Source organism: Heliangelus exortis, chromosome 12 (genome assembly GCF_036169615.1).
Source record: "Heliangelus exortis chromosome 12, bHelExo1.hap1, whole genome shotgun sequence".
Lineage (NCBI taxonomy): Eukaryota > Metazoa > Chordata > Aves > Apodiformes > Trochilidae > Heliangelus > Heliangelus exortis.
Genome location: NC_092433.1, coordinates 2402433 through 2430357, shown reverse-complemented (window position 1 = coordinate 2430357; position 27925 = coordinate 2402433). Strand labels below are relative to the sequence as shown.

Genomic DNA, 27925 nt, shown 5'->3' with positions numbered 1-27925 from the left:
TTTGTAGATAAATATTTTTAATTCTCTCTGCAGAGTCCAGTCCTCACGGAACTGTAGTGGCTTCAACCTTCAGCTTTCCCCATGAAATAAATAGTGAATGTTATCCTTATTTACAGAGGAGTCCATTTAGGAGCAAGTACACTAACAAACATAGTAATACTCATTGTAATGTATTTGTAGGTATATATTTTTAATTCTCTCTGCAGAGTCCAGTCCTTACAGAGCTGTAGTGGCTTCAACCTTCAGCTTTCCCCATGAAATAAATAGTGAATATTTACAGAGGGGGGAAAAAAGCTGTAATTGGTTGAGTTCACAGGAAGTGAGGGATAAAGCTGACAGCAACATTGGAAGTACCTTGGTTGTAATACTTTGCCACAGCTGCTAAATATTACTGTGACATGTTGGTAAACAAAAAGGGATTTAACCTGTTTGTTTTGAGATGTGCAAATAAAAATTCTAATTAATCAGCTAAGCAGATAAAAACTCTGATCTTTGAAACTTGGGCTGATGACGTATGGAATAGGTGTTTGCTTTCTGGTCAGCAGGCATGGAGGGAAGAGGAGCTGTGGCCTCAGATTTATTGTGACTGGGGAACCCTTCTAAAGTGAGATGATGAAATCTCCTTTCGGTGTGGTGGGGAGCTGAGGCTTTTTATCTGATCCAGGGAATGAGCTCTTACAAAGAATAGTGGGGTGGATTTTAAATACCTCCATTTGAGCTGCAGGACCTCTGCTCTTTTATGTTGGAGGCCTGTTGAGCTGCAGAAAAGGAGTGTGCCCACTGATGTTAATTTTATATTCTCTTCAGTAGATGAGTTGGGCTAAAAAACTCCAATTAAATAGCAGTCTAACTGTGGTCATGCAATGCATGGCTTGGCAAGAAGCAAGTTGATAACCCATTTCTGACCTAAAGCAGTACTTCCAAACCTTTTTAATTAATGCAGTGTCTCACTGCCCCTGGAGTGGCTGTTTGGTTCCATTAGGAAAAATTCCCAGTGGTATTTAATAGAGTGGCTGCTTAACTGTGGGCTGGAGCACCTTTAATGGGTGCTGGAAGGTAGAGCTCTGCAGAAGTACTTGGGATGCACATAATTTGAGCAAAATGGGGAAGGATTTAACAGATAATTAGCAAGGGAGTGATATCCTAGTGTAGTGAAAGAATTAATGTCTGGGTCCTGTAGATCTAGCATCAAGTGGATGGTGGGACACAGGCATACAACTGGTGTGTTTAACCATTATAACCTTTGTTATATGGACCCTTCTGCTCTTCCCTGTCTTTTCTTTGTTGTTTTGTTTGTTTGGGGGAGGGTATTGTTTTGTTTTTGGGTTTTTTTGTTTTCTGTTTTGTGTCTTTTGTCTGGAATGAGTTGCTTCTTAGCTCTGAAATAAGTAAACAAGTTAATCCAAAGGGAGATTCAGCTAAACACCAGTGGGTATAGAGAGGAGTAAGACAAAGCCTTAACTAAAAGTCTGAGTCCAGTGACTTTGGTACTGCCCACCCATTGCAATCCATTGACTGTCAAGTGAACGTCAGAAATACTGATTTCTGCTTGTTCCTTTCTTTCTCGAGAGTTCTGGAAAACCCACCCTCAGTGCCCAGAAAACTGTGAGAAAGGCTGTCTGGGCAGCATGTAATTTCTTGGTAGCAAACACAATCCCTCCCTCTATCTTTCCTGCTTTCGCTTCCCCTTGGAGAGAACATTTATTTTAAGTGACCCTGCAACTTGGCCCCATAAACCACTCTCCTTCTTGTGAAATAAACAGCCCAGCTCTGGGTTAGACAGGGCTCCCATCTGTCCCTTAGCACCAGAGGGTTGTCTGCCCTTTTATCTCTGAGTCTGACAACCTCCACTGATCCCAGTCCTGCAGTAGTGCTGACTGGTGGAGGGGGTAGGAGTGTTAATTCACATCCAGTACCTTCAGCCCTTTTGAGGAGGAGTTGGTAATGTTCTCTGGTACCAGATTTTTAACAGCTGAATCTGCTAGTGGAGCAGTGGATTTCACACTCCTGTACTCTGTGAATACATACAGATTTTTTCTGTGGGTCTCTTCATAGTGAGGTTTTTTTCCCCCTAATAAAATGGCTTACTTTAGTTGCATGGTGTGAACCCGAGGTTAAAAACTGCTGTGTCAGAGGAACAAAATTAATTTTATCTTTTTCTTAGTAGTGGTGTTTGCCTATTTGTTTAGGAGAGAATCCTTTCAGAATAATGGTAACTTTATATATATTTCTTTAAACCAGCACCTTGACCTTGGAGAAATGACAGTGCATCCTTTCCTTTCCCTCTCACGAGCCACGCTGTTCTCAGGGCTTCTCTAGAAGATCACCTTCACAAGTTTTTAGTTATTAAAACTCTACATGTGTACAACAGCTGAGGAAGACTATTGGGTTGTGTCCCAGAATAATACAGACCCAGTGGGTTGAATGATCTCTGTATTTTCTAACCTTGTCATGCTTCTGATGGGCTTCAGTTCATTCTCTTCTGCTGGCTGGGTCTTATCTCAGCCTTCTGCCATCAGTTGCAGTAAAACTGGGCAAATAAGGAACTGGCAAGCTGACACCTCCTCATTTTTTTTGTGAATAATATGATCAAAAGACTGTCTTGTTTTCCTCTGAATGGCTCATGTAGTTTGCTGTTGGGTTCAGAGTGCTTGACTGCCCTGCACAGTTGTCATTGCTCTCTTGCTTTCCCTCTGTAGAAGGGATTTTGGAGCCCATTTTGAGGGACAAAGGGATTTTGTTTGTTACAATGGATTCTTTGTGGGAGATGGGCTGAAATTGTTCTGCTGCTCTGTGGATTAGTGTCTTCAGTATTCTGTCCAGCTTGGTTGAAGGGGCTCTGTGTTCCTTAAATGCATGAGGCCATTTCAGATGGGCTCTGCAGTCAGGTAGCAGAAAACCCAAAGTGGAACTGCAGTTTTTCCTGTGTTTGTTTGTTAGAACAAATGTCATTTGCTCACTTCACCTGGGTTTAGGAAGAGATGCTCAGCTTGGTGACCCTGGCAGCAGCTGCTGTTTGGGTGTCCATGGGCTGCCCTCCAGTCCCATCTTCTGCTTGGGGTGTTGGGCTGCTTGGCCACATCCCATGTGGGGAAAAGGCAGTAGCAAGACTTCTTTACTTTCTCTGTGTTTTTTTTTTTTCTTTTTGAAACTTATTTTGTGTTTTTATATTGTGTTCGTAATTTAAAAATATAGCATTTATATCCTTTCTCAAGCCTTCTACCTTCCAGGTATTTGGGGGAAAATAAAATGAGCATAAAAGAAATATTGCTTGAATGTGCAATGTTGGATCTCGTGGCTCTTTTATAAAGCTCACTTTTATTGATACTCTGAATTTTTCCACATGTAGCAAAGGAGAATAATAATGTCAGAAAAGGTGTTCAGAGCATGTTTGTAGTAAACTATGGTGAAAGCTTGCAAGTCTACCTAAAAATAGGCTTGAGTTTAAGTGCAATATATTTTTTTTTTTTTTACCTTTGCATAGCACCTTTTTCTTCAAATCTTTATGAAAGAAACAGTGTGCAATTGGATTTGATTTTAATATGAAAGTTACCATTTCAAAATGAATGTTTTAAGCACTGTTGTGTTAAAGCAACTCTGACTGTGCTGGTATTGATTACCCAGTATAATTTGTGTTACAGGATCATACCCATGAAATATTAGCCCTGGGATCAGAAGGTGGGGTTTTGGACCTGAGTATCTATATTGCTGTTCACTAACTGAAATAGTATCTTAAAAAAAAAAAAAGAGGGGAACAAATGCTGTTTGTTTACTTAGGAAATAGTATTTAAATTTGAGCTTCCACAAACTGAATTTCCTAGTTGGATCTCTCTGCCATTTCATGAAAACCCATAGTGACAAGGTATTATTTAGTACCTTGGAGTACTGCTTAAGCACCCAATGTAACAATTTTTTTTTTTCTGCTGTGACCTTGCTGTGACTTTGATTTAGTTTTGAAAGAGATGGCAGGTCCTCTAGCTTTGATTGTTCCTGCTAAAAGACAGACTGGGCTTTGATCCATTCAGCTTTCCTGTCCTTTATGTAACACAGTCATTTAGCTGAGGGACAAAAGAAAGAACACCTAGATCTGGAAACTGCACTCATTTTGGAAAGCAACATCTTCAGCATGTTGGTTTACAGTTACATTTCCTCCCGAGTTTTTACGTTTTTAATAAAATTGCATTATCACACTAGTAAAAATAAATCTTTTTATCTGGCAACTTTTAAAATCTGCTTATCAGAAATGTGGGAGGAAGCTGTAGAGTAGTTTGTATAATAGCAAATACATGAAAGGAAACTGAATTCTGATTGTTTGTTTATTTTGCGTGGTGGTAGCTTTAGTTACATGTTCTGGAGTTATTTTTTTTGTAATTACTGAACCCATGTTTCCCACTTTCTTGTGTGTGTGTGTGTGTGTCCCATAAGCATTCCAGCCAGGTTACAGGGTGAAGATGACAGGGTCTGGTCTTGAGACAGCAAGACTGGTGGAACTTCACCTTTCTCCACAGCTGTAGCCCACACACTCACCAGGAGAAAGCTTTACCTAGGGTGGAAGAAACTGAGAAGACTGAATTTCAGTATTTCTAGACATGGTGTAGGAGTACACTGGAACTGCTTATAGTACTTACAGTGCAGTCTGTTTTGCCAGGGAACTGAGAGCATCTTAGCTGAGCACCTACCAATACGTGCTGTTCTCTGCAAAAAAAAAAAAAAAAAAAAAAAAAAAAAAAGCTACTTCTCCCTCTGCTTGCCTTTCTCTTTTGTCCCCTCCCTCGTTTGGGGTGCCCTTGTTGGGTCAGGCTGTTCTGCAGCAAAGAAAAGCAACCTGCAGGGCTGTGCGTAGGAAGCACAATCAGTCGGAGGGGCTGAGCTGCGGTGCCTTCGTCAGCGGGTTCAGCAAAGTGTTGTTGTCAGCTTGGAAGCACCTAACCTGGGGCTCTTTGTGCTCTGGTGACCCTTCCCTGTGTGTACCAGTGCACTGAGTGTCCTGGTTGATAGCCAGGCAAGGGCTGTGGGTGTCTGACCCCACGCAGTGACAGCACAGAGCCAGTCAGATGGTGATGTGTCTGTGTAGGACAGGTCCCTTAGGAGTTCCTGGGTCAGTGATGCTGTTGGTGCTTGGTCATACTTGGTAGCTCTGCCCAGCATGGCAGCTTGCCTTTCCTGTATGTGTTAGCCTCTGTACATTGAACAAACATTAAATGGGCTGTTGTGTGTTCCTCTTAGCTGATTTAAATGTCTGACACAGGTTTTTCCTGGGGAAAGGCTCAGAGAGGAGTGCTCTATGGGAGCAGCCCTGCTTGCTGAGCCCAAAACCCACCCTCAGCCTTGAACAGAGAGCAGGCCTTATTTTAACAAGTATTGTAGACATCCCTGGTGCTGTTTATCTGGAGATCAGTGCAGTTTAGCAGTGATTGCATTTAAATCTTGTCTGGCTGATAGTTGGAATCTTTTTCTCAGCCACAGTTTCCACAAGCAGAGTTACTCTAAGCAGAAGAAAGGAACATTTTTTTTTTTTTTTTTTTTTTTTAGGCTCGATGCTTTAAGAGTTAAGTAAATGGTACATTATCTTAAAAGGAGATCTGCAAATTATGAAGTCTCATGCTCTACAATTAGACCTAAACCTGAGATCCTTGACAGGTTGGAACTGAACACAGCCCCACAGTCAGAACTGTTGAAGTGTGAAGATTAAAGTTTGACAGAGGACTTAGTAAGGAGCTCTGCCAGACTGGAGTATTAAAATTTATTCCATCCCACTTTCTTTGCAGCATGTCTGCTGCCCTTCTTTCCATGCCATCCATTTCTTGCCCACTTACCAGGGTGACTCCTTCTGTTGTTACCCAGTTAGCAGAGCCAAGAGGATCATTTCAGTCATAGTTTGTGGCCAGTGGAGACTTTTTTACTTCTCTTGTGTTTATGAAGTAGTTTGTAGAACTCAGTTAGCCATGTCAGTCAGTTTAAGTACAGACAGTATGTGTGTGCTGTTTGTACAGCTACCCTTTTATAGTAGGATGAAGAATATAGGATGAGCTGGTCAGTTTTTCACAGTACGTTTGAAGGAGCAAATACAATTAGGTTTGGGGTGGCAATTTTGCCATTTTCTGCCCGTTTCAGCTTAGTGTTTTGTATATAATACAGCATTTTCAAATCTTATTAAGCTGAGATCTGCTTAACCTGTGCTCATCAGCTCTGATTCTCAATAGGTGTTTTTTGAAAGGATCCTCAGACAAGTCTGCCTGCCTCCTATAACCCATATTGCTGTACCTGAGCTCCAGCTCCTTTCTTTGTGCAGCCTTTGAAGGAAAGAAGAGCAAAAACTGGGTGGAGGAGACAATGCAGAGGTCACTATTTTATATTTCTGCTTGTGATGTCAAACATATTGCATCCCCCATTGGCAGGCATGGTCAGATGGAAGGCCCAGAGCAGCATAGGCAATTTAATCACTGTATTTTGATTTTGGCCATGGCTTTTCTGGCATACAGATCTCTGCACAGTGGTAGCCAGAGCTTGGTTCCAGGAGTAAGTGCTTTTCATATGTTTTGTAAACAGAGGAGAGGAGGCTTTTGCCAATATTTCTCTCCACGTGCATGGGACTTTTTGGTTTCCTAAATTAGCTTTTTGTCAGCTTACAAGAAAGTCAGTAAAACACGTGTCAGATAAGTGTATCAGTAAGTTGGTTGCTGAAAGAAATCAATCAATTATAATAAAAATACTGCCAAGATCTGATTTTGTAGCAGAGTTTTATAACTGGGCTATTCCCATTAATACTTAATTTTTTGTTGTTCTTGTAGTTTGCTGTTTTATTATGCTGCCTAGGTAGGCCTGTTTTATATTCTACAAATTAAATACAGACTACTCAGACTACTGTGACTTTGTTTACAGCATTTGGTAGACTACTTCCCAGAATTAAGTCTTATTTAAGCTCATCTTAAATCATGTCATTTATAGAAACTGCAATTCAGAAATAAAATAGCAGTACAAAATTCTGTTTTTAAGGAAAATCGTTTTTTGAGCAGGGGTTAAAGAAATATTCAACAGTTATATAAATAAATATAATTTGTGGCTGCTTCTTAGGATATCATTTTTCATGAACAACAGATTTAGTACTGGGGAGCCTAAATGGATTGATTAATTTTCTTTGGTCCAACAACTGAAGTAAATCTGCTTTAAATTACGTACTTCTAGGATTGTATTTTAACTATTTCACACAGATTTAATTTCTGGGGAATTTCCCAGTTTTGTATATCTCTATCTTCTTACAATGTAGAGTATGCTGTGAAGTAATACAGCAGCTGACAACATCTGCAGATTAATTGTACTGTACTGTATTCTTTTGATAACTTGTTTTGATGACTTGTTGAATTGAGTAATTTTTAGTGACGTCCCTGCTTGTTATTTGAGATCCCAAATTGAGATAAATGGCACAAAAAATACTTGTCATGGACAAAACCCACATGATTTGTGTTGGCACAGGCTGACTTCTGTGTTTGAGATAGTGGAAGAAAGCATGCAATAGTTTATAAATCCATGCCAATCTATTTGCAACTTAATCTCATGATTGTTAAGAGCACAGAAATAGAAAATAAAACAAATGGCATTTTATAGTATCCTTTTCACATATATATAGCTTTTGTGAATGTCTTGGCTTTTAATCAGAAATGTTTCATATGTCATGAGGACTAAATTTTGATCCTGGATCCATGGAGAAAACTGTCCCTGAACATCTTTATGTACTCTTTGATTCCTGGGGATGTCTGGCCATAAGAACATGAGGCAACTCCTTTTGCTAATGAGAGTTTGTCTGCATGGAGATATTGGAAAAGGTAATTAAAGGTGTAATGCTTGTTAATTAAAGTCTGTTACACTGTCATGCCATGATTTTACTAATTGAGTGGCCTGAGGTCATGACAATTCAGCCCGAGACCTTAAAGGTGAGGACCCTGTTGACAGAGACCACAACTGAGGATTTTTAAATTTTTAATATTTTTTTCTGCAAAGTTAATAACTGAGCCAGGAATTTAGTCTTGTGGACAAATTTATTTGTCAGATGCAGAGAAATGAAACAGGCAAGGGCAGGGCTGGAATTTTCTTTCAAGGAGTTGAAATCTTTCTTAAGGTCTGTGTCAGGTCAGTTTTCATCTGGAAATACAAAGCTTCTGGATGGTAATTAATGCTCGGATTTTATGCATTAATAGTAGCCAGCAGGAGAGAGGAAATAGGGAGGGGGAGTAGGATATGGTAGCTGTGTCAGCACAGCCCATACTGAGTTGCTAGGTCAGAGAGGAAGGAAACTAGCTGCCAAAATAGTGTATTTTTTCCACCCCCCCAGTCTTTGGTGACTCCTGGAGTTCTCAAGCATATTTTAAGACTTCTCTGCTGTCTTGCTTTCAAATCCACAGTTGTCAAAACATGACTTTAGCCGTTGTGGTGTTTGTATTGTGTGGATGTTTCAGTAGGGGCACAGATACTGCAGCTGGAACTGGGAGGGAAATGCAGGGGGTGTGAAGATCTCCTGCTTACAGAGACCTGTCCTGGTGGTGGATTATGCCTGAAAAGAGCTGTGCTGGTTTTGTAAACATTTAGCTTGCGTGTGTTCATTTGAATCACTCTCAGTTTAGGCTCCTAAGTGGTTAAAATAATGACCATTCTTGCTGACTGGATGGACACAACTGCTGTCCAGGCAGACAGGACGTCACGGCCTTATCACTGCTGAGCTTGGCTCAGCTTTATCATGTTGCCTAACAGTTTTAAAGAAAAAAAAAAAGGGGGGGAGGGGAGGGAAAAAACCCTAGTATGAATAGTTGTAAGTAGGACTATCTGAAAGCAGGAGATCTGGAGAGCCTCACACCAGCTGCTTACTGAAACAAAGAGGAGTATTATGAGAGGCACAATAAATGTGTTTGCTATCTCTGCCTTCAGTGGCAGTGCAGACACAAGCCGTCACAGTAATGAATTTTGAAGACTGGGGTTTGAACTTGGGGAATTTTATAAAAGCCAGTTGTTTGATCAGAGTCTTGTCTTGCCAGCTGTGTGATGTGAGTCTGGTTGCCATGGAGTGTGGTCAGCTGGGGAGACAACTGCGGGCAGGAGGACAGCAGTTTGTGTGGTGGGTGCTGCTGTGGTTTCTCCCCTCTCTGCTTTAAATTCAAGTTGGGTAAGGAGGACAGTAGTGGGGGCAGAAGTCACCTTTTTGTTTAAATGCAAAGCAGTTTTAGACCTAAACAAACTCACAGGCCACACGAGAACTCCTGGTGCAGTATTAAGTACAGGATAAGAATATGCACTTTATCCCCATACACAGTGTAGGGTTATTTTCATCTTGATCTTACCCTGTTACCTGGACTCTTTTTTTGATGTCATTCTCTGCTTGAATCGTGTTTGCAGGGTGGGCTACACAAGGTGCTGAGCACAGGCACCTCCTGAGGAGGAGCTCAGAGCCTTCCAGCCTGGCCTGTGGGAGAGGGAGGGTGTACAAGCTCCTGTGGCTCCCACCTGCTCACCCTGCCACCTCTTTCAAGTTTTGTTGATTTGATTAATTTTGGCCAAACTGCCCTGTGGTGCTGCAGATAGACTGAACAGTTGTGGTGTTTGTCTGAAGGCCTTGGTGTCCCCTGTAAAATGGGTCTCTTGAATTCCTGCATATGATAGCAATAGCATTTTTGCTAGACTTTGTACTCTATCTGGATGTGAGTATATTGGTGCTGTTAATACCATACATATAATAAGATGGATTCTTATAATTTTTTTAAGCCAAAGAAACCCTACATTGGGGTAATTTTGTAGTATCTGACTTCTGTCAGGAGTTGCTCAGTAGCCATTAGGTACCTGCATGGAATTTGTAATCCCTCTAAAGAACTTCTGGGTTTAAGTCTTCAGGGGTAATCTGAGATACTGCAGAGAGAATAGTGATTGCATACAGGTGGGATGAAAGTATCACAAACCTTAGTTAAATGAGAGTTTTGTCTTTTGATATTGGTATTTACTTATTTTTTCCAAATAGAGAAGTGGAGGAGAGTCCTCACTGAGAGAAACTGGTATGATGTGGTTTAGTTGTAAAGTTTACAATATGAACACTGTGTAGGTGGAGGTTTCTACTGGCAAAATGCAACGATTGAAGGGAAAAAATACAGCAGTTTTACGTGGATGAAGATCATTTCAGATAAAGATTATTTCATGTGAGAGGTCTTTTTGTTGAAAGCTTCTCTTGTGATGTTAAAGTGGTTGTGGGGTCTTCCCAAATAACAGTTGGGTTGGTCTAAACAGGAGAGGGTCTGGGTGTCTGTCTGTCAGAGGGCATTTGCAGTAGAGCACAGTTTTTACTATTTAGAGCTGAGATGGAAAGTTCCTATTTAGTTTTGGTGCCAGAGTCTCTAATAGAAATCATGACTTGTGGTATATTATAGGTCGGTGTATATTTGCTAGTTTATATTATGCTGACTAAATTGGCAGAATGCTTATTTTTACTGGTAAACATTCAGGAGGTTTTCTCCTCACTCGTTCTTTTTCCAACAAAATAGTGTTTGTCGTGTGTGGAATTAGGGCAGCATTTTATAAATCATCTGCCTCAGCAGTGATGTGAAAATGTGAGGTGGCATACAAAGATCTCCATTGTCAGGTACCTCAGGGTTGCAGATGGAGTTAACTTTATTCTAATTTTAGTTCTGGAAATTATGGCCGTGTCGAAAACAAAATGCTTCTGGCAGTGTAGGAAAAATACAAATTCTAAACTCCAGCAAAAGTGCCTATTTCAGGGATGTTACCAGAATAGGTAACCCTGGTTAAGTTAGCTCCCTCCAAGCCCCTTATGAAGCCCCACAAGCATTTCATAACCTCTTTAAATCCCTGTGAAGTCTAAATATGACCTGTGGCTCTTAGGATGTGAGTTGCAGTAAAGTCCATAACATGTTGCACTGTGCTTTAGGCTGTGCATTCAATGAGATATTTAATTGAAATGGGAAAAGTGCTGTGGTCACACTTCACTCAATAAGAGTATGGGAATGTATTTAAACACAAGTTAATTGTATCATTTCTGGAATTATGTATATGTAATGGCTCCCACAGGCTGCAAATGGCATTTTCTGATAAATGTTAGATTATATAAAATCTATCATCTACTCAAATACTCTTCCACCAGTCTGCTTGGTTGAAAACTACCATTCTTAAAAGGGAAATTTTGAAATCCTTGTGCTGTTTTGTTCATTGCTTCAAATACAAAAAGTTACACACTCTTCAAAGTATAGAGGAGGATATTCAAGGACAAACTCAAAACTTGCATCAGCAAGTTCCAATCTTTACCCTAATTTTTACCTTGCATATTTATGTACCAGACAAGCTTGTTTTGGACAGCTTTTAACGAAAGGGATCATTTGAGAATTTGAACGTTTATTCAGTTTTAGATCTTGAATATTTGGCATAGATGTGCACTGTAGCCCAGGAATTTACAACCACAACCATAAGCAAAGGAACAAAGCCTGTTTCAGTGTGAATAGTCATGCTTTGCAGAATGAGGTAATGAAAGTTCAGAGCTGGAATGCCAGCTTGTAAGAAGGAATGCATCTGAATAAAAATGCTGCTGGAGGGATGCAGTAGCTCAATCTTCCAGATCATCTCGGGTGAGCTGACCCCTCTCACAGTCCCTTCTCCCAACTGAAGCGTGATGCTGTGTTTACCTTGCAGCCATGTTACGTGTGCCTGTGCAGCCCTGACATCTGGCTGGGAAATGTTTTTGCAGGAACGTTTTCAAAGCTGCAGCTCTTGACCTCTCTGTTCATTCTCCCTCCCGCAGGTGAAGCAGCTCTAAGGGGGGAGCCCAGGATGCAGTCCCTGCCAGTGTCCCCTGCGCTCACCAACCACCGGACAGGCCCTCCTCCCATCAGTCCCAACAAGAGGAAGCTCAGCATGGACCAAGGGGATGAGGAGCTAGACTGTGAAAACGACCATGTTTCCAAAATGAGCAGGATGTTCAATCCACATCTGTAAGTGTTACCTCTGCTGTTCCTAGACTTGAACCCTCTCCTCTTCCTCTCTGCCTCTGCGAAAGTCGTGCTGGGTCTAAAACTTTGTGCTGGGATTTTCCTTTGTTCCAGTTTGTATGGCAGAGCTGCACAAAGGCCGGGGTGATTTAGATGGGTCTCCTCGCTTTCTTTTGTTTTCATACGGCGTGAAGTAACAGGAATTAGCTCAGCTTTACTATTTATAGTAAAACATACGTATTCACCTTGCAGTCTCTAAAAGTATCGTTCCTTTGTTCTTTGTAATCTGCTCCCTTCCCCTGGCTCTGAGCACTCTGTGCTCTACCGGTGGGGGTGGGGAAGCATGAGGAGGAGGAACACAAGTGCTTTGCATTTTTCTGAGGCCAGGAGATTGTGAGCCAGCTGCTCTGGAGTCTGCCTTGACAACTGGGCAAGCTGCAGTTGTTGCTGAACATGACTCAAGCGATTGCACCGCACCTCTGACAAGTCAGGTGGGGAATTTTTCAGACAGGTAAGGCGGTGAGGAGTTGGGTGCATGTGTTGGCCGATCTTCAAATGCCATTCTTGCCGCGTTATCATTCCTGGGAGCAGAGAGCCCGGTTGGCATGAAGCACAGGCTTAGAGAATTCCTTTCATTCTTGCCTGGAGGAAGCGATGCAGCAGCCCGGGGCAGCCTGATAGCTGCGAGCCTTTCCCTGCTGCCTCAGCTCCTCAGCCTCGGCATTCCCCGCATTCCAGGCTGCTCTGGACTGTTGTGTTCGGTCATGAGATTCGGACAGAGGTATTTATCCTCAAATAAATCACCACAGTGTTAGTCAGAGGCTGGGCCTGTCGTCTGCAGTCTTGGAATTTGTTACAAATCAGGAATCCAGCACTGAAGTAATGCACAACAATAAAAGCTCACAAGCAGAGAGACTTCTCCTTTACAACATAGCTTGTCATTTCTCCTAAAAACTTAACTATTTACAGCCTTGCCCTGGAGCTGAGAATGCTGGAATTGAAGAGAACCATATGCTCCATTTCTGCAGCATTAGTGTACTGGACAACTGGAAAACATTTATGGCATTTTTGAATTATTCTGTAACTTTTGAGTAAAAGGTGTGATTTAAAAAAAACCCAAACTTTTGCTAGTGATGAAATAAAACACTTCTGGCAGTTAACTACATTATCACACTTTATACAGTGGAGGCCATAAAAATAATGAAGTCTGGACCAAGGGACTCGTGTGCAACCAAGGTTCATAATGAAAAGATACAGGCAGCTATTCCATGGGATCCCTTAGTTATATTTTAAAGCTATCTTTTGTTTTCCAGTATGGCTTATTTTTACTCATCCAGTCTGGTACATTTTTACTAGTCAGTTCTTTCTGTGATTTTTGTACATGAAGTCTCACTGATTGTCTGGCTAATGTTTGTGTGATGGGACTTGATGTATCTCAATTAAGCCATGTACTGCAGAGGAGCTATCATCTAAAATAGCGTGCACCAGGCCATCTTTATTTTACTTTATTTAGTAAGCTTGAAAATATGTATTTGACTGAATATTAAAAAACCACAAGCCATTTTGTGATATGGCTGAAATAGCTGAATATCTACCTGTTTCGGATATATACAGAAAGTTCACAGATGTTCTCTGAATTTAACTCCCATTCCTTACCACCACAGTGACGTTATTTCTTCAAATGTTTTTCATATTTTCTTTCTTTTTTTGGTTATGACATTCTGGTTTAACTATATAAATGGATCATTCAGTCTTTGTGGGACTGTCTGAACAATTTTGGCTTGGAGATTGGAATTGTGTGGTATGGGAAGATTTGAACGATAAAGATGAGATTTAGAGTCTGTGTTTTAAACTTTTTGAGACAAAGCCCCCTGAAAGTTTAGGACAGTGATACAAAAGCTGCCTCAGTCATTGCAGATGTCCAGATTAGCAGAACTTTCCAGTGTGGAAGGTGTTTGTTGGAAGACAAAAGTCTTTATAGCACTGAGCAGCTCTTGTTCAGACATTTATCACTGTAGAATTGTGAGGCAGTTGAATATTCATCCTCTTAACACTAGCATATTGTGCTTGGAAAGGTAATTAAATGGAATGGGAATTGTCTGCTGGGGTTCAGTTTAAGTGGTAGAACCTTTTGTTAGCTACTGGATGTTAACTCTAAGGTGCCAGCCCTGGCAGTTCAGTCCCTGTGGTCAGTGGGATTGAATCCCATTAAGCACTGTGGGTATCTTTTAAGTTGAGTGATGTCAGCCTTTTCTTCTGAAGTGGAATGATCTGAGATGCTCCCTGCTCAGGTGGAACTCCCTGATGTATCTTCTTTGATTAGGTTCTTTGATTTGTACTCATGTCTGTTTGCTTTTGTTATGGACAAACACAGCTATTGGAGTACAGTCTCTGGATCTGAATGAATTAAATGCCCTGGCAATCCTACAGTGTTCCTGGAATTTGTAATGGAATTCCTGGGCAAAGGACAATTTCTCAAAGGCTCTGTTTTTCAGAGGAGATAATTCTCAGCTTTAGGCTAATACAATATGCTTGAGATTAATTTATCAGATTAATTTTTTAAAATCAGTACGTGGAACTGCTGCCTACCTTATGGCAGTGTACTGGACTGTATTTATACAGCTTTAAATATTTTTGTGGTCATAGATATTATACCCATAAATTCACTTGGGGGAAAAAAAAAATTCCACCCCAAATGAAATCACAGGCACTGTAATATGAAATGCCTTTGTTTGCATTTCACACTTTCTTGTATGTCCCTCCAGTGTTCTATTTGAAGTGCATTAACTAAAGCATGATCTTGCTGTGGAAAAATGGGTGTTTTGTAAAGTACTTTTTTCTGGTGCTTTGTACAGGAGAAGTTGAGTGTATTTTAGGCCTCAAGTTTGAACTTGCCTTTGTTTTCATACGACTTCACTGAAGTCACCTTGATTTACAGAAGAGTAATTAGGAACTTGATTTATGTAAGAATTACAAGCACTTTACCTCTGGGTAAAGTGGCTGGAGAGCTATACTAATCTTTCTTTAGAAAACGAAGCTGCTTTCCAAGGTGTATTTAGCATTTCATGGCAACCCCTGAGCAAAATGAACTCTCTGGGCACCGTGTATGTGAGGGGGATGTGAACGAGGTGCGTTGTACCTTTAAGTGAAGGTCTGGGGCCTGACCTGTGTTCTGTGGGTTTCTTGTTTGTCAGGCTGGAGGCATTTTCTCATTTTCACAGTTCAGCTGCAGACAAAGGAGGCCTTATCCTGGCAGGAGCTCTGGAGAGCTGACATCAGCCGTTCCCAGCGGGCAGAGCTCACAGTAAGAGTCCACAGGCAGCTTCTTCTCAGGGCACTTTCTTCACCAGCTAGCAAAGAAAACCAGTAAATGCCAAGAGCACAACATGTCAATTTAGTTTTTTGGTGGCTTGTTGTGTTTTGGGGTTTTTTGGGTGAAGGAAAGTACTCCAGGCTGGTTTGGCCTCTGATTTTTTAGTCAGAACTAGCAAATACACAACTCTGCACTGCTTTGGGGCAAGGGACAGTTATGGCTAATGCTTTATAGCTGTGGTGTAGCAATTTTAAAAATAGTTTGTATGCTAGCAAATAGTGGGATCAGATCAGTGTATTTAAGGCTGAAGTAAACTTACATCATTGACATCTTCAGAAGGATTTGGATTCTGTGTTGTGTCAAATTACACGTGTACTTGGCCATTATTATTGGGAGGGACCATTTTTTTTGTTAGCTTGCCAAATACATCAGGTGGAAAATTAACATTTTTGGTTTGGGACAACTGGGCTGCTGAATGGAATATTTTCCCCTTAACCTCTTTGTCCCTATTCCCATTTGGTTTGGTGGCATTAGGACCTCAGTGTCAATCTGAAAACAATCTTACAGCAAAAGTTTGCAGCTGTTGAATGGATGTCTCAGGAATAATAATCTCTTGATTTGTGTAATGTTTAACTTGGCTTTTCCTTGAAATAAAAGGTCAACACATGAGTAAGGTAATTTAATGTGTATCACCTAAGACATACTTTTGGACATACTTCTGTAGATCCAAACATTTCTGTTTCAAATTCTAGGTTGTGCCTTCATTTTTGTTGGAGTGAAGAATCATGGCAAATCTGATCTGTAAAGCCAGGCTAGATTCCTGGGCTTTGGAAGGTGCCATCTGTCCTAAGTTTCTTACCATGAGCATCCAATGGAGTTTGCTCACTACAGTAACACCAATAGAAATTATCCTGGCACCCTCAAGAAATAAAAATAAATAAATAAAAATAATTAAAAAATAATTTTAAAAAAAGTCTTATGCTGTCCTGAAAGTCACCTGGATTCAAAAAAATCATCTTCTCAGGTTAGAAGAGGCTTTGGGAGGTCATTTCATCCAACCTTCTGCTCACAGCAGGGTCAGCTGTGTCACCTTCAAGCCCGTAGTAGCTCAAAGCAAGGAACTTGGAGTGAGATCTGAAGTACTCAAAAAATGATGCTCTTTATCAGAGGGAGGACTCCATCAGCTTGCTCCTCACCATTCCCTGACCCCAGCTGAGAATGCAGGGTGGAAATGTTCTGCAGAAAATCAGGTCCCCATGGTGGTGGAGGCTGTCTCCAGCTCCAAGCAGGGCTTGAAAGGAACTGAGTTGCAGAGGTAGCGTGGGAGTTTTCTGAAAAAAAGTTTTTTGCTGCTAACTACTTGGGTTTTTGTTCCAAATTTTGTGGTATTAAGAAATATGTTTACAATGACATTTTATTGTGACACATTGGAATTGGGGAAAAAAAAAAAAAAAAAAAAAGACCAACACACATAATTGGGAGCAACCAAAATGTCTCTCATTTGCTTGCAGGCATCTTCACTCAGCTTTCTTGGCACAAATATGCTTTGAAGTATTTTAGGCTTAACCTGGTGTTTTCAAAGCAGTGCTGTGGAAGCCAAGATCCTCTGTACTGCCAGTGGTACTTTTACAATGTGTCTCTTGTTTTTTACAGTGGACAAAGGATTATAGAGTGGGTTTCAAATGCCTTTTCCTAATTATTTTTTTTTCATGCGTGCATTGCTCGATCAGTCAATTGACCAAATCAATCTGATGTATTTTCTCATTTATTAATGGAGACCATGCACTACACAAAATTATTCTTAAATTGTTTCCCAGAAATTAAGTTGAACCTTCAGAGACAGACTTAAAAGAGCTAATGTATCTGAGTTAATATTTAACACAGAGTTTTGCACAAGCTGTTGTCCAAGGGGGAATTTCAGAAAGTACTCAAATCCTTTCAGTTCAGGGGGGTGCAGCCAAGCACATATGAAATGCTTGCTATGAAGAGTTGGAGGGCTAAAAATTGATTGATAGCTTATCAGTCCTTTGCAGAAAGACCTGGTTTGTCAAAATTTGGGTATATCTTGAGGTCCTTGAAAAATCAGGCAATGTTAGTTCAGGTGTCTCCACTTGCAAACAGAAGGGGGTTGTTAGCTCGCTCCAGAATCCTGCTTTGATGTCGTGTTTTCCTCTTTCATTTTCTTTCTTTTGTAAAAGAGCATAAAACCTGCAGAGGCTGATAAGGCCCTGGGGGGGGGGACACACACCAAGGGCTTCCAGCAAGGACCAAAGGAGAGAGGAGGGAGGTGATGGGGAGTGCTGGGCACAGGAAGGGAACAGCAGCCCCTTCATCCTGGGCATGGGGACCAAAGGGGAGTCATCATTTTTTTACCTTGCAGGGAAATTTCACACCGAGTAAATCATCATTTTATCTACACCGGGGTGAAATTTGGCACCAACCCCAAAGCCTGAGAGCTGAGAAAAGAATGAGTAAGAAAAGAATGAGTAACCTTGAGGAACATATTCTAGATGCATATCCGAACCCGTGTGGAGACAAAGGTTTAATCTCGCGTTTCTTTAACCATTTTCCCAGATGTTTCCTGCAGTTTGACAGATGTAACATTTACTAGAAAGTTGCGCTCTAGAGAATTAGAATGTTATGGACACGGTTGCTATAGACAATGACTCTGTCAGGGTGAGATTTGGAGTAGAATGTTACATTAATTTCGAGACGAATAAGTGGATTTTTCTCCTCAGGCTGAAGGTGCTGGACTGGACAGGCTCCTTTCATTTTCCCTCATGCCCTGACGCTTCCCAAACCGCACAAACTGCCTTTAACTCATTCCTGCGAGACTGCTGACTCGGAACAAACGCCGGGATTTCCATTCCTATCGGCCATTTCTCACCAGACCGGCCCTTTCTCTACCCTTCAGACCACACGAAATGAAATGGCGGGAGACTGAAGGGGCGACCGGTCCGGTACCGCTCGGGCGGGCCCCGAGACACCGCGGAGGCGGTGGCTCGGGGCCCGCCCGAGCGGTACCGGACCAGGGGGACTTTTATTGTGAAGTGTCGGCCGGGCCGCTCGCCTCCCCTCAGCGGACTGCGGGGCTGTGAGGCCCCGGGCGGGCTGGGGAGGGAGGCGGGCGTGAGCTGCCCGCCCTGAGGGGAGAACCGGGCCCTGGGTCCGGGTATGGCTTTCCTGAAGAAAATGAGGATGGAAATCAAAAGGATCTCTCCGACATTGATGTCTGAAAGGGTTTTGTTGTGTTTTGTTTTGTTTTTCCCCCGGTGGAAAGCGCCGCTGGAATCCCATGTGTTTTGTACGAGGTAGCCCCAGTTCGGCTGAGATCGTCCTGTAAATTTCTTGCATAACTCCGTTCCCACTGTAAACAAACTGTAGCTCAGCGGCTCTCCCAAGATTTCTCATTCGCAGTGTAAATACTGTTCCTAAAATAGAGCGGGAAAGGCAAGAGGGAAAGCAGAGCTTTGGTACCTGCAGGCATCGCCATCGCCTCAGGGGGTGCAGAACCTGAGCAGAGGGAGAAAGGGTGAGATGGATGAGTTAACCAAACCATGAGGAAAACTTCCCAGAACGTCTGGGGAGAAGGCTGAGCAGCCTCCTGACAGCTCCCGGTAGCCTCTAACATGGCACAGATGGAGGCTCGGTTGTCAGTCACCACCCTGCAGTCAAGTTAAGGTCGGTTCATCTCTTCCTCTCACAGCCCTGTCCTTAAAGTCCTTGTCTGGCAAAGCTGCCTGTGCCCTGTGCCTTTCTGTGGATCTGGCTGACTTCTTGCTCTCTGAATGACAAGGAGTGATGCTGAGCGAATCTGCTCATCACATGTATCATCAGTAACTTTTGGAGTTCATAAATCAGTCCTTGAAAGGAGGGGGGAATAAAAATCCCAAATGTTTTTTTGCTTGTGGTCTGTTTTTCTAGCTTAAGTCTCCCTTAAAGCAGAACTTTCTGTGAGAGGATATTGTTGATTGGAGTATTTTATGTTTAACTCGGGAGCTTTGGCTGCAGAAGTCTCTTTCAGACACTGAACTGCTACTGCTGTGGTTGCTTTAGCTATCGAGCTTTTCAAAGGAATTATTTTACTATGTTGATATAAATACTTGTGCAAAATACAATGAAGATATTACTGTATTTATACTGCTTCAAGAGGGTTCAGTAATTCAGATTTTATTAGCAATTACAAACAGTTTCACTGAACTTTTAGTCAAGTGTTTGTTCCTCTTATGAAACAGCCCATGAAAAAAAACAACCTCATTTCTTAAAACCAGTTATTTGAGCAGCATTCTCAGTCTAAAGGCTTAAATCCTGTGGGGTTTTTTTGAGAATTATTAACATTTCTGTCTGAAAGTGAGTTAATGTACTTTCTCAGCTTTTTCTGCCTCACATCAGCACATGTTACCTTGTGCATCTGCTGGATAGGGACCATAGTTTGTAAGCTTTAATGATCCAGGCCCTCATCCCTCTTTCTCTTAAGGACCACTGAAGTTGGAAAAGAAAGCTCTATAATCCCATTTCCTGACAATTTGACACAGCTAATTCCAGCATTGTGATCTTATTTTCAGAGGCTGGCTTGTGTTCCTAAAGCTTTTATGACATAAACTTTCCATTCTCATATTGTTGCTATCTCTTACTTCCCACATCATCTATTTGAAGAAAATTATTAATCTGCTCCTCTACTGTCAGGTTCTACCTGATGCAGCCTTGTAGGTGCCCAAACAGAATAAAATCCCATAAAACCTGAGAATTTGGGGTTCACAGAATAACTTACCTGGTACCCACCCTTGTGAAAATAGATCCATAACAGACACTGAGTTGTGAATGAGAGTAGTTTAAAAAAAAAAAAAAGTAGAAAATATTGTAAGAAAGAACCCAGAAAATACAGTAAGAAAATGTAACTGCTGTTTTTTATTTCCTCTAACAGTTCTGCACAGTTTCACCATTGAGTTCCAACATCACCAAGTTTTCCCAGAGCCTGCAGAACAGCCTGATGTACCCTGGCAGTGCTGAGCACACATGTATGTGGCTGATCTTGTTGCACCAGGACATTACCCACTGCTGTGTGTGTTTTATGTGCAAGCTTTCCCCTGACATTGGCCCGTAGCTTTCTCTCTGTGATCATAAATAGCTTTTACAGTATTTTCCAGTGACTTGGTATAAAAGGCTTGTTGCATGTGCCAAGCTTGACTTCAAAAGGATGTTAACATGGCTGAATTATAAAAGCTGCACGTGACCCAGCACATGAATTGATAGAACTTCAGAGGAAATGGCTGCCAGAGGTGTGTGTGTGGGCATCACACTTGGGTAAAAATTCATCATTTTATAGCTGCCTCTGAATCTTTCCAGTAACCCCTCTGACCTTTGAGCTGTTTTCATGGGAAACCTCTTTGCCCTTCTTAGACTGCCAGATTTTCCTTCTTGCTTGTTAGAAATTTTAAGGAAAGTTTGGACTGTCCCCTTAACCTAATTTTTAATCATTTGCTTTTCTGGATGTTTTTTTCCCCTCCCAGCAACTAAAAGTGCCTTACAGATTTGAAACAGTTCAGGCTTCTGCACAAATACTTTGAGTTTCCATTCCAGTGGTGGCTTTCCTTTTAGTTGTGTTCTGTTTGTCCCCAGATGTGCAGTAGCCTGCCTTGCTCTCCAGGTGTGAACACTGGTGGGCTCTGCTCTGCTGCCTCTGTTTGACTTTCTCAGAATGAGCTTGTTGTGCTTTCAAGCACTGTGTTGACTACTGTAGAGTTTACTTTTGAGCTAGAAGACCTTAGTTCTGGTAATTGTAGGGTAATGTTTCTGGCATGCATTGTTTTGTCAGAATTTTGCAGTTTTACTGAAACCATCTTCCAAAAAAAAAAAAAAAAAAAATATTCTCTGTAGCTGTATTAGCAGAATCTTCTAGAGACAGACTGCACCCTCTGCAGAGACTTTTCCAGCTCTTGAAGCATTCACATCTTCTGTCCTTTGGTCTTCATGGCAGGCAGAAGGAGTTCTTCACTCACATTTTTCCAGTGTGTTGTGCAGGTTTTTCAAAGGCAACTGGAACTACTGTAGCCCTTTGAAGAGAAGCTATGGCAAGGCAGCTGAACCAGAGGAATAAAGGCTGAGTTCCTTCTGTCTCCTTTCCAAGCAGTGTGCTGGTCTCTGACAGGCTGTTAGGCAGCACTTCAAACAGGGGAGCCAGTGGCCCCATGTTGCAGGTTAGAGGACCAGAAAGTTTCTCCTCTTTGGCAATTGATTGGGTGGAGGCTGAACATTTTTTTTTTTTGTCCTCAGCCCTTGAAAACTAAGTCAGTGCTGATGGGAGTTGTACTCAGCTGTTGGTTTCCACCTAGATAAAGTTAAACAAAACTTTGAAGAGATGAAAAGGGCCTCTATTTATAAAAATCAAAATGCATTTTAGGAAACTCTTATAATTACTGCAGTTTCCATTTATAACTAGACACTCGTTAATGAGGTGATACTGAAATGCTAGAACTTTCTGTTGCTCTAGCTCCACTTTTTGAGCTGCTAGTGATTTTTAAAAAATGTATTTAATTTTCCTAACAGGCTAATTTGTATGCACAGTTACCTCAGCAGAAGTAATGGGAACACTTACCATTTCATAGTTTTTCCAGATACTTATTGTTAAATTTTTGGTCTTTACATCTCAGATATGGCCTCACATAAAAGCATCTCCAAAAATTATGGTACTCTAGAATGAGCCATCAGGTGTGCCACACAAAACAAGAACTTAAATGCAGGAGGTTTGGAGTTGGGTGAGCAGGCAGCTGAACTGCAGAGCAGAGCAATGAGCAGAGCTGGGTGAGCAGAGCTGCTGGGCTTTTTTTTTTTTTTTTTCTTGCTTTTAAAATAAAAGTTGAATTCTAGGTTTTGATTTGTACAGGTCACCTATAGTCTGTACCTACTGCAGGAAGGTAACTTGGTCATAATTTCTGGATGGTACAGGTATGCATGTGTTCCAGCAGTGACATCATTTTTCATTTAATAAATCCTAGTGTTTTACTTAAGGACAGAATGAGTGATTGCCATTATAAAGCAACCAACGGCCTTTTAAAACAGCCCTAGGAGTGTTGGGGCAATGATGGCCAAACATTAAAAGAAAAAAAAATCCTGTGAGAAAAGTAAGTAGGATCAGAGATTGTGTTAATTGATTTTACTGTACATTAGCTTTAGATTTCAGTTGTGTGGGTTTGGCTTTTGCCTCAGCTCTGACATCATGCGGTTTTCCCCAGTTCTTTCATACTTGTGACTGTGAAGCCTTCAGGAAGGGAAGCTCTTGTGGGTTCAAATGCTTCTGGTTGGTGCAGGCAGTAATGGGATTCTCCTTTATGCATTTCACAGATTATTATTCATTTATTTCTTTTACTGTGGAATCTGTTCTCCTGGTTGATTACCTTTGTGTGTAACTCTCTGGTCCAGGATTTTATCTCTGAAAACCCTGTTTTGGTGAGGATAAAAATAGAAAGTTTGACCTTTGTTTGTTTACATGTAAGATTATCCTTTTTCTTGTTAGTATGTTTCTAATGGTTTTGTTTTGACTACTCATCTCAAAGGTCTTTCCGCTGGCTGTAGCTGAAATTTTCATTAATTGTAATTTTTTTTAAGGGCAGGAACTGCAGAATTGTGATTAGAGAGGAATGGAGAGGGAGGAAAAAACTGGTTCAGTTGGTGCATGCCTACTCCTGGCTCTGAAATAACTTGTGTAAATATGTTTCATTCTCCCATTTGGGCCTGATGCTCAAGCTGAAAAATTAAAAAGAACAAAAGCTCTTTTCTGGGAAGAGTTCTAAGTTTAATTATTGGTGGCTGGAGGAGCTTTGAGGTGGTGCTTAACATCCTGGGTGCCTTTGCTGAGCTGTTTGGAGCCTGAGGCTGAAAGTGAAGACTGAGCCACTTGCTTCTTCCCTTGTTAACCACATTGGGATGGAGGAAGCAGCAGAGGATTTGCCAGCTACAGACCTGGGTTAAAGAGCCACTTGGTAGCCGGCTGGCTAGCAAACTGCTGTGCTGGACTCCTCCAGAACCATAGCAAGAGGCAGGGCTGCTCATGGAAGATTCATCATCAGTTTTATGTGTGCATTGATCTGAATATGGTCTTTACTTTGTCCAAAAGGCTTCCTGCAGGGGGGAACAGACTGTATAAATGATGTTTAAATAACAGTGGCAAAAAGGGGGAGCGTTCCTTATCTTTCTCAGGAAACCATATCAGATGTCCAGATTCTGTGGCAGAAATGACTTTTGAAAAAGCAGTAACCACTTGCAAGTGGCCTACTTGAAAGCTTTTGGGGATGGGAGTACTGAGGCATGAAAGGAAGAGGCTACCTGGAGTAACAGGGCAGCATAAAGCTAATAAAATAAAGGGTGATGTATGTGAGTGGCAGCCACTCAAAGTAGATGTGGTTCAAAGGGAGTACTGGACTATTTGGAATATTTTTTCATGAATATTTCATTTCATGCTGAATCTCAAAGAGCAAACTGCCGATGCGTTCTGATTTTGTTTGGGTTTATTGGGGTTTTTTTACAGAATTGGGTTTACTTTAAAAATCCCAAGTCAGGAACACCTAGGATTTCTTTTTTCTCTGGGTAGATATCATCTTGTTATCAAATAACACCTGAAATTCTTGTTTTCCTGACCCAGGGAATTAATGTTTGCGGGTAGATACTTCGCTAGAGATGGTCCCCATCATGGGGAGAAGATACTTTGTATCCTTAAGTAAGAAAAACAGCTGTCCTCTGTCACACTTGAAACCTTGTTGAATAAACACAGGAAAAGATGTTAGAAAAGGAGTACTCTGAAGATACTGAAAATATTAAAACCGTCTTTGAATTAGGTTACACAAACGGAGGTTTATTCTTAAGCAACACGATGCATTGTGTTTGGATAAAGAAAACCATGTTTCGTGCTGACTGAACAGCCCTGCGAGGGGGTCGTTGTTCTCTCTGCGAGCAGCACACCCCTGCAGTAACCACTTCGGGGCAGAGAGCTCCTTTTCTGCCACAGGGAGAGTGAAAGGGCTGTGAGGGCTTCACTTGGAGGTACAGTAATGCATTTGGCATCTGTTCCTGAAGGATCTGCAGGCTGGAAGTGAGTGCAAGCAGAACTGTCCCCTTCGGTGGGCCTCTCTTTTTTTTCCTTTTCCTTAGGCAGCTGGCAGGGTTGTTCCTGCAGGAGGAGTGTGAATGACTGCCACACTGTGCCAGTCAGCAGAGCAGCCGCCTTTAAAGGCTGTGCTACAGAAAAAAAGATTTCCAAAGAACAATGTGTTTTAGCTAACTTTGAACTGGTTCCTGAGGAGGACCGAAATATTGCTTTCAATTAGCAACTGTTGTGTAGCCCCAAACTGGAGCAGACTCTCAGCTCCCAGTCAGGATGTGTGTGGTTTTGGTATGACATCCATCTGAGCACATGATGCTTGGTAAGTGCTGGAGCCTGGGTTATGATTCATTTGGGAGAAACATGGAAAACAATGTCTGTTTTTCAAGTGTTGGAGAAATGAATTTAAGGTTTGGGATCATGTCTCATTTTGCTAAAATAAACCTGCAAGTAGCTTGAATAGCCCAGTTAGAAGGGAAGTGAGGGTGATGGGTAGGGCTGATGTAGGATGTCCCACTGCCTGCTGTCTGCTCCAGTTCTCACCCATATTAATTGTGAGCTATTTTTGCAGCCAGTAGAGCTGTGCTGGCACCTTCATCACTGAAGGTGGAGTCCAAAGGTACAAGTGCTGACTTTTAAAACAAAGTGGCGTCAGGGGATGGTAAAGCTGTTTGGACAGCTGGATTTATTTGTAGTGTATATTTTTAAGTTATTTTTCAAACACGGTCAGAAATCCTTCTTTGTAATTTTCTGCCCTTATGTTTGAACTAAGAGATGCATCTCTGTGCTTTCTCAGTGCCTGTGCAGTTTTTAAGCTAATTGGCTTGAGTGAAATGTAAACATCTTCCAACACAGGCAGTTTTGATTGTCCCTTCAGACACAGCATCTAATACCAAAATGAGAATAGCTTTGCTCAGTAATAATGATTTCAAAAGGTAACAAGATCTCAGTTTCTAACAGATTATTTTTTAAGATAAATTTTCAACTCAAAGTACTTAATAATGTCACAATGATGACTACTCTATAAATAATTTTTATGTACAATTGTTTTACAAGTGGAGTCAGATGTCTGTAGGATTTGCTATTTATATTTAAATAGGAGGGACTCAAGGGCTGGTATATTTTCACAAGGGCAGAGTGATCATGTTACTATTCTGCAGGGTGCTGTTAAATTTTCAGCTGGGCTCAGAATGTGGAAGCAGAAGCTTCAGGTATTTTTCCTTTTCTGCCAAGAGAATATAGTTGAAGGTAGATGATCTGAGGAGAAGATTTAAGTGGAGTGGACTATAAGCAGATCCCTGCCTGAAGAGGAGTAGTTCTAATTTAGGAAGAGAGAATTATTTGCCTACAGAAAGGGCTGGGTGTGGTCTGCTGAGATTGCTGAGATAACTCGATAATTTTAGGTATCTTCAGGAAAGGTCTGCCTACTGAGCTCTGCTTCCTGACGTCAGACTGAGCCTTTTCCCAGTTTCTTGGTCCCTTCTTCCAAAAAACCTCTGCAGAAATGTGGGGTGGTTTTTCTTTGTTTGGTTTGGGTTTTTTTCGTTTTGTTTTTGTTTCCTACCAGTTCACCAATATTGATGGCTGTGACTTTTTGTTAAAAGGATGAGTGAGATAGGTGGTGTTGTGTAAAATGAAATTTTTTTTTTTTTTTGCTTGGGAATCTCAGTAGATTTGCTCAGCACTTAAGAGCCCCTTGCCCCCTTCTTCCTCCCCTCTCCAGCACTAAATTGTTGAAAACCCACTTCTAAGAAAAAACAAACAGCAAAAAAACAGGAAAGCAGCCCCCCCCCCCCTCAAACAACTGGTGTAGCTACATTTTCTGTTTAGTTTTGCAAGTATTTTTGGTAGAATAAAGTCTTTCCTTTGAGAAGCAGCACGTGCTTATTAAAATACAGTAATTCTGAACAAGGACTATTTTTTTTTTCTTTGAGGCAGCGAAAAGTAGGCATGCACTGGAGCTGCGTGTGGCTTTGCAGCCTCCAAACGTTACTTAAATCGTAGGAGACCAGCCCAGTGTTCAGCTGGCAAGCAACATCTTGGCTCGCAGCCACCAGCGCCCCTGCATTGCAGCAGGAAGGAGCCATCTCCGCGCAGCTTCGCCCCTATCACTCCAGCACTGACTTGAGCGGTGTCTTTTCAGGTGGTTGCTTCCCAGGCTATCTGGTGGCTGTGGGCCAGGACAAAGCTCATCCCGGAGAGGCGTCCTGGAGACGCAGTCCCACGCTTTGCTTCCTCAGGGGTGCTGAGGGATGAGCTCGCTGTGCTCGGTAGCTGTGTCAGTGCTGTAATTCAAGCTGAGACTACTGTACTTTAAATATAGATCTGCGTCGGCCCTTAGCTCAGAGCAAAGCAATCCTCAGCTTCTTTCTTCTGAATGCTGAGGGGGCAGAGCAGCCTGGGCGCTGAAACGGTACCAGAGGTCCGAGCGCAGCGCCGGGGGAACATCTGTCCAGGTGCTGGGTTCTGTGCTGCTTGGCACTGCCTAAATCTGGCCGAGAAAGAAGGATTCAAGAAACAGCACGTGATTTTCAGAGAACATCTTCAGCACCAGCTGTGAAACCTTTAAGGTTAGATTTTATGGTCGCTGCTGCTAATCTGCAGCTGCTGATTTGTAATTAGTTAAAAGGGACAAGCGATAGGCGGGGAGGCTGAGCAGGAGGAGGGGGATCTGGAAGGTTACAAATTGCATTGTTACTCTGCTGGCTGCTCCCTCCCGAGCCTGTCAGGGGAATTTGGCACAGAGAAGGAGCTGTGTCCTGAGGTTCTCCAGTCACCGGCTGCCTGGGGCCTTGTTAACCCTCGCTTGTACCATGGTAAATGAGCTGAGGCAGCAATAGCAGATTTATCACTTACAGAACAAAGTGACTCTGGAGCAGGCTGAAGAATAGCACTGAGGCCTTGGACCAGGTCAGCAAAGGTCCTGTTCCTGAGCACAGCAGAGATGGGACCCTCATCTCAAGCAAATCACAGCTCTTCTGGCTCTGACATGAGAGGGGCCAAAAAGAGGACAAAAGTATGAGAAGGGTTTATTAAAGAAAGTAGTGCCTTGGAGAAAAAAGGTTGTTGAACAGAGAGAGGTGAACTCGGGAGTGGCATGAGGATGCTAAGCAGGGAGTGGTGGTTTTCTTTCTCCTAACAGAATAACCAGGGCAATAGCAGACCAAGCCATTAGACTTTAGGTTGAAAAGAAAACAAAAGGAGCCTGTGAAGAAAAGTATTGAACAAAGCACTGAGTGTAAGCTGTGAATCCATTGCTGTGGAGGCTACAAGTTTACATGGGCTCAAAAGGCACTCGAGTGAGTGCTGTGCCACAAAGGGAGCATCCCCGAGTCCTGGGGCAGGACACCCCCACCCCGTGTGTGCCTTGGGAATGGGGCACGGGGGGTGTGAGCAGTGGGGGGGTTGGGGGATCAATGTGAGCATAAGTGCTGGTTTTTACATGATACAGAGAAACTAACTTCAGTGCAGAGTAATATTATTGTATGTTTTAACCAACGTGCAGTAACATGCAGACATTAGATAGGTTTAAGTAGCTGTTTCATT

The 27925-nt window shown here is 42.0% G+C and overlaps 1 protein-coding gene across 5 annotated transcripts in view; it reads left to right on the top strand.

Annotated features, from left to right (window-relative positions):
- VGLL4 (vestigial like family member 4) overlaps positions 1 to 27925 on the top strand; it is an 85290-nt gene that overhangs the window by 47901 nt on the left and 9464 nt on the right. For 2 of the 5 annotated variants that reach the window (XM_071755418.1, XM_071755417.1), the window contains exon 2: positions 11786 to 11975. In XM_071755418.1, coding sequence (XP_071611519.1) covers positions 11786 to 11975 — 190 coding nt within the window. Of the gene's footprint in view, positions 1 to 8964; positions 9107 to 11785; positions 11976 to 18399; positions 18597 to 20209; positions 20304 to 21935; positions 22087 to 27925 lie in introns of those variants that run through there. The other 3 variants (XM_071755421.1, XM_071755419.1, XM_071755420.1) reach the window with 3 other exon arrangements.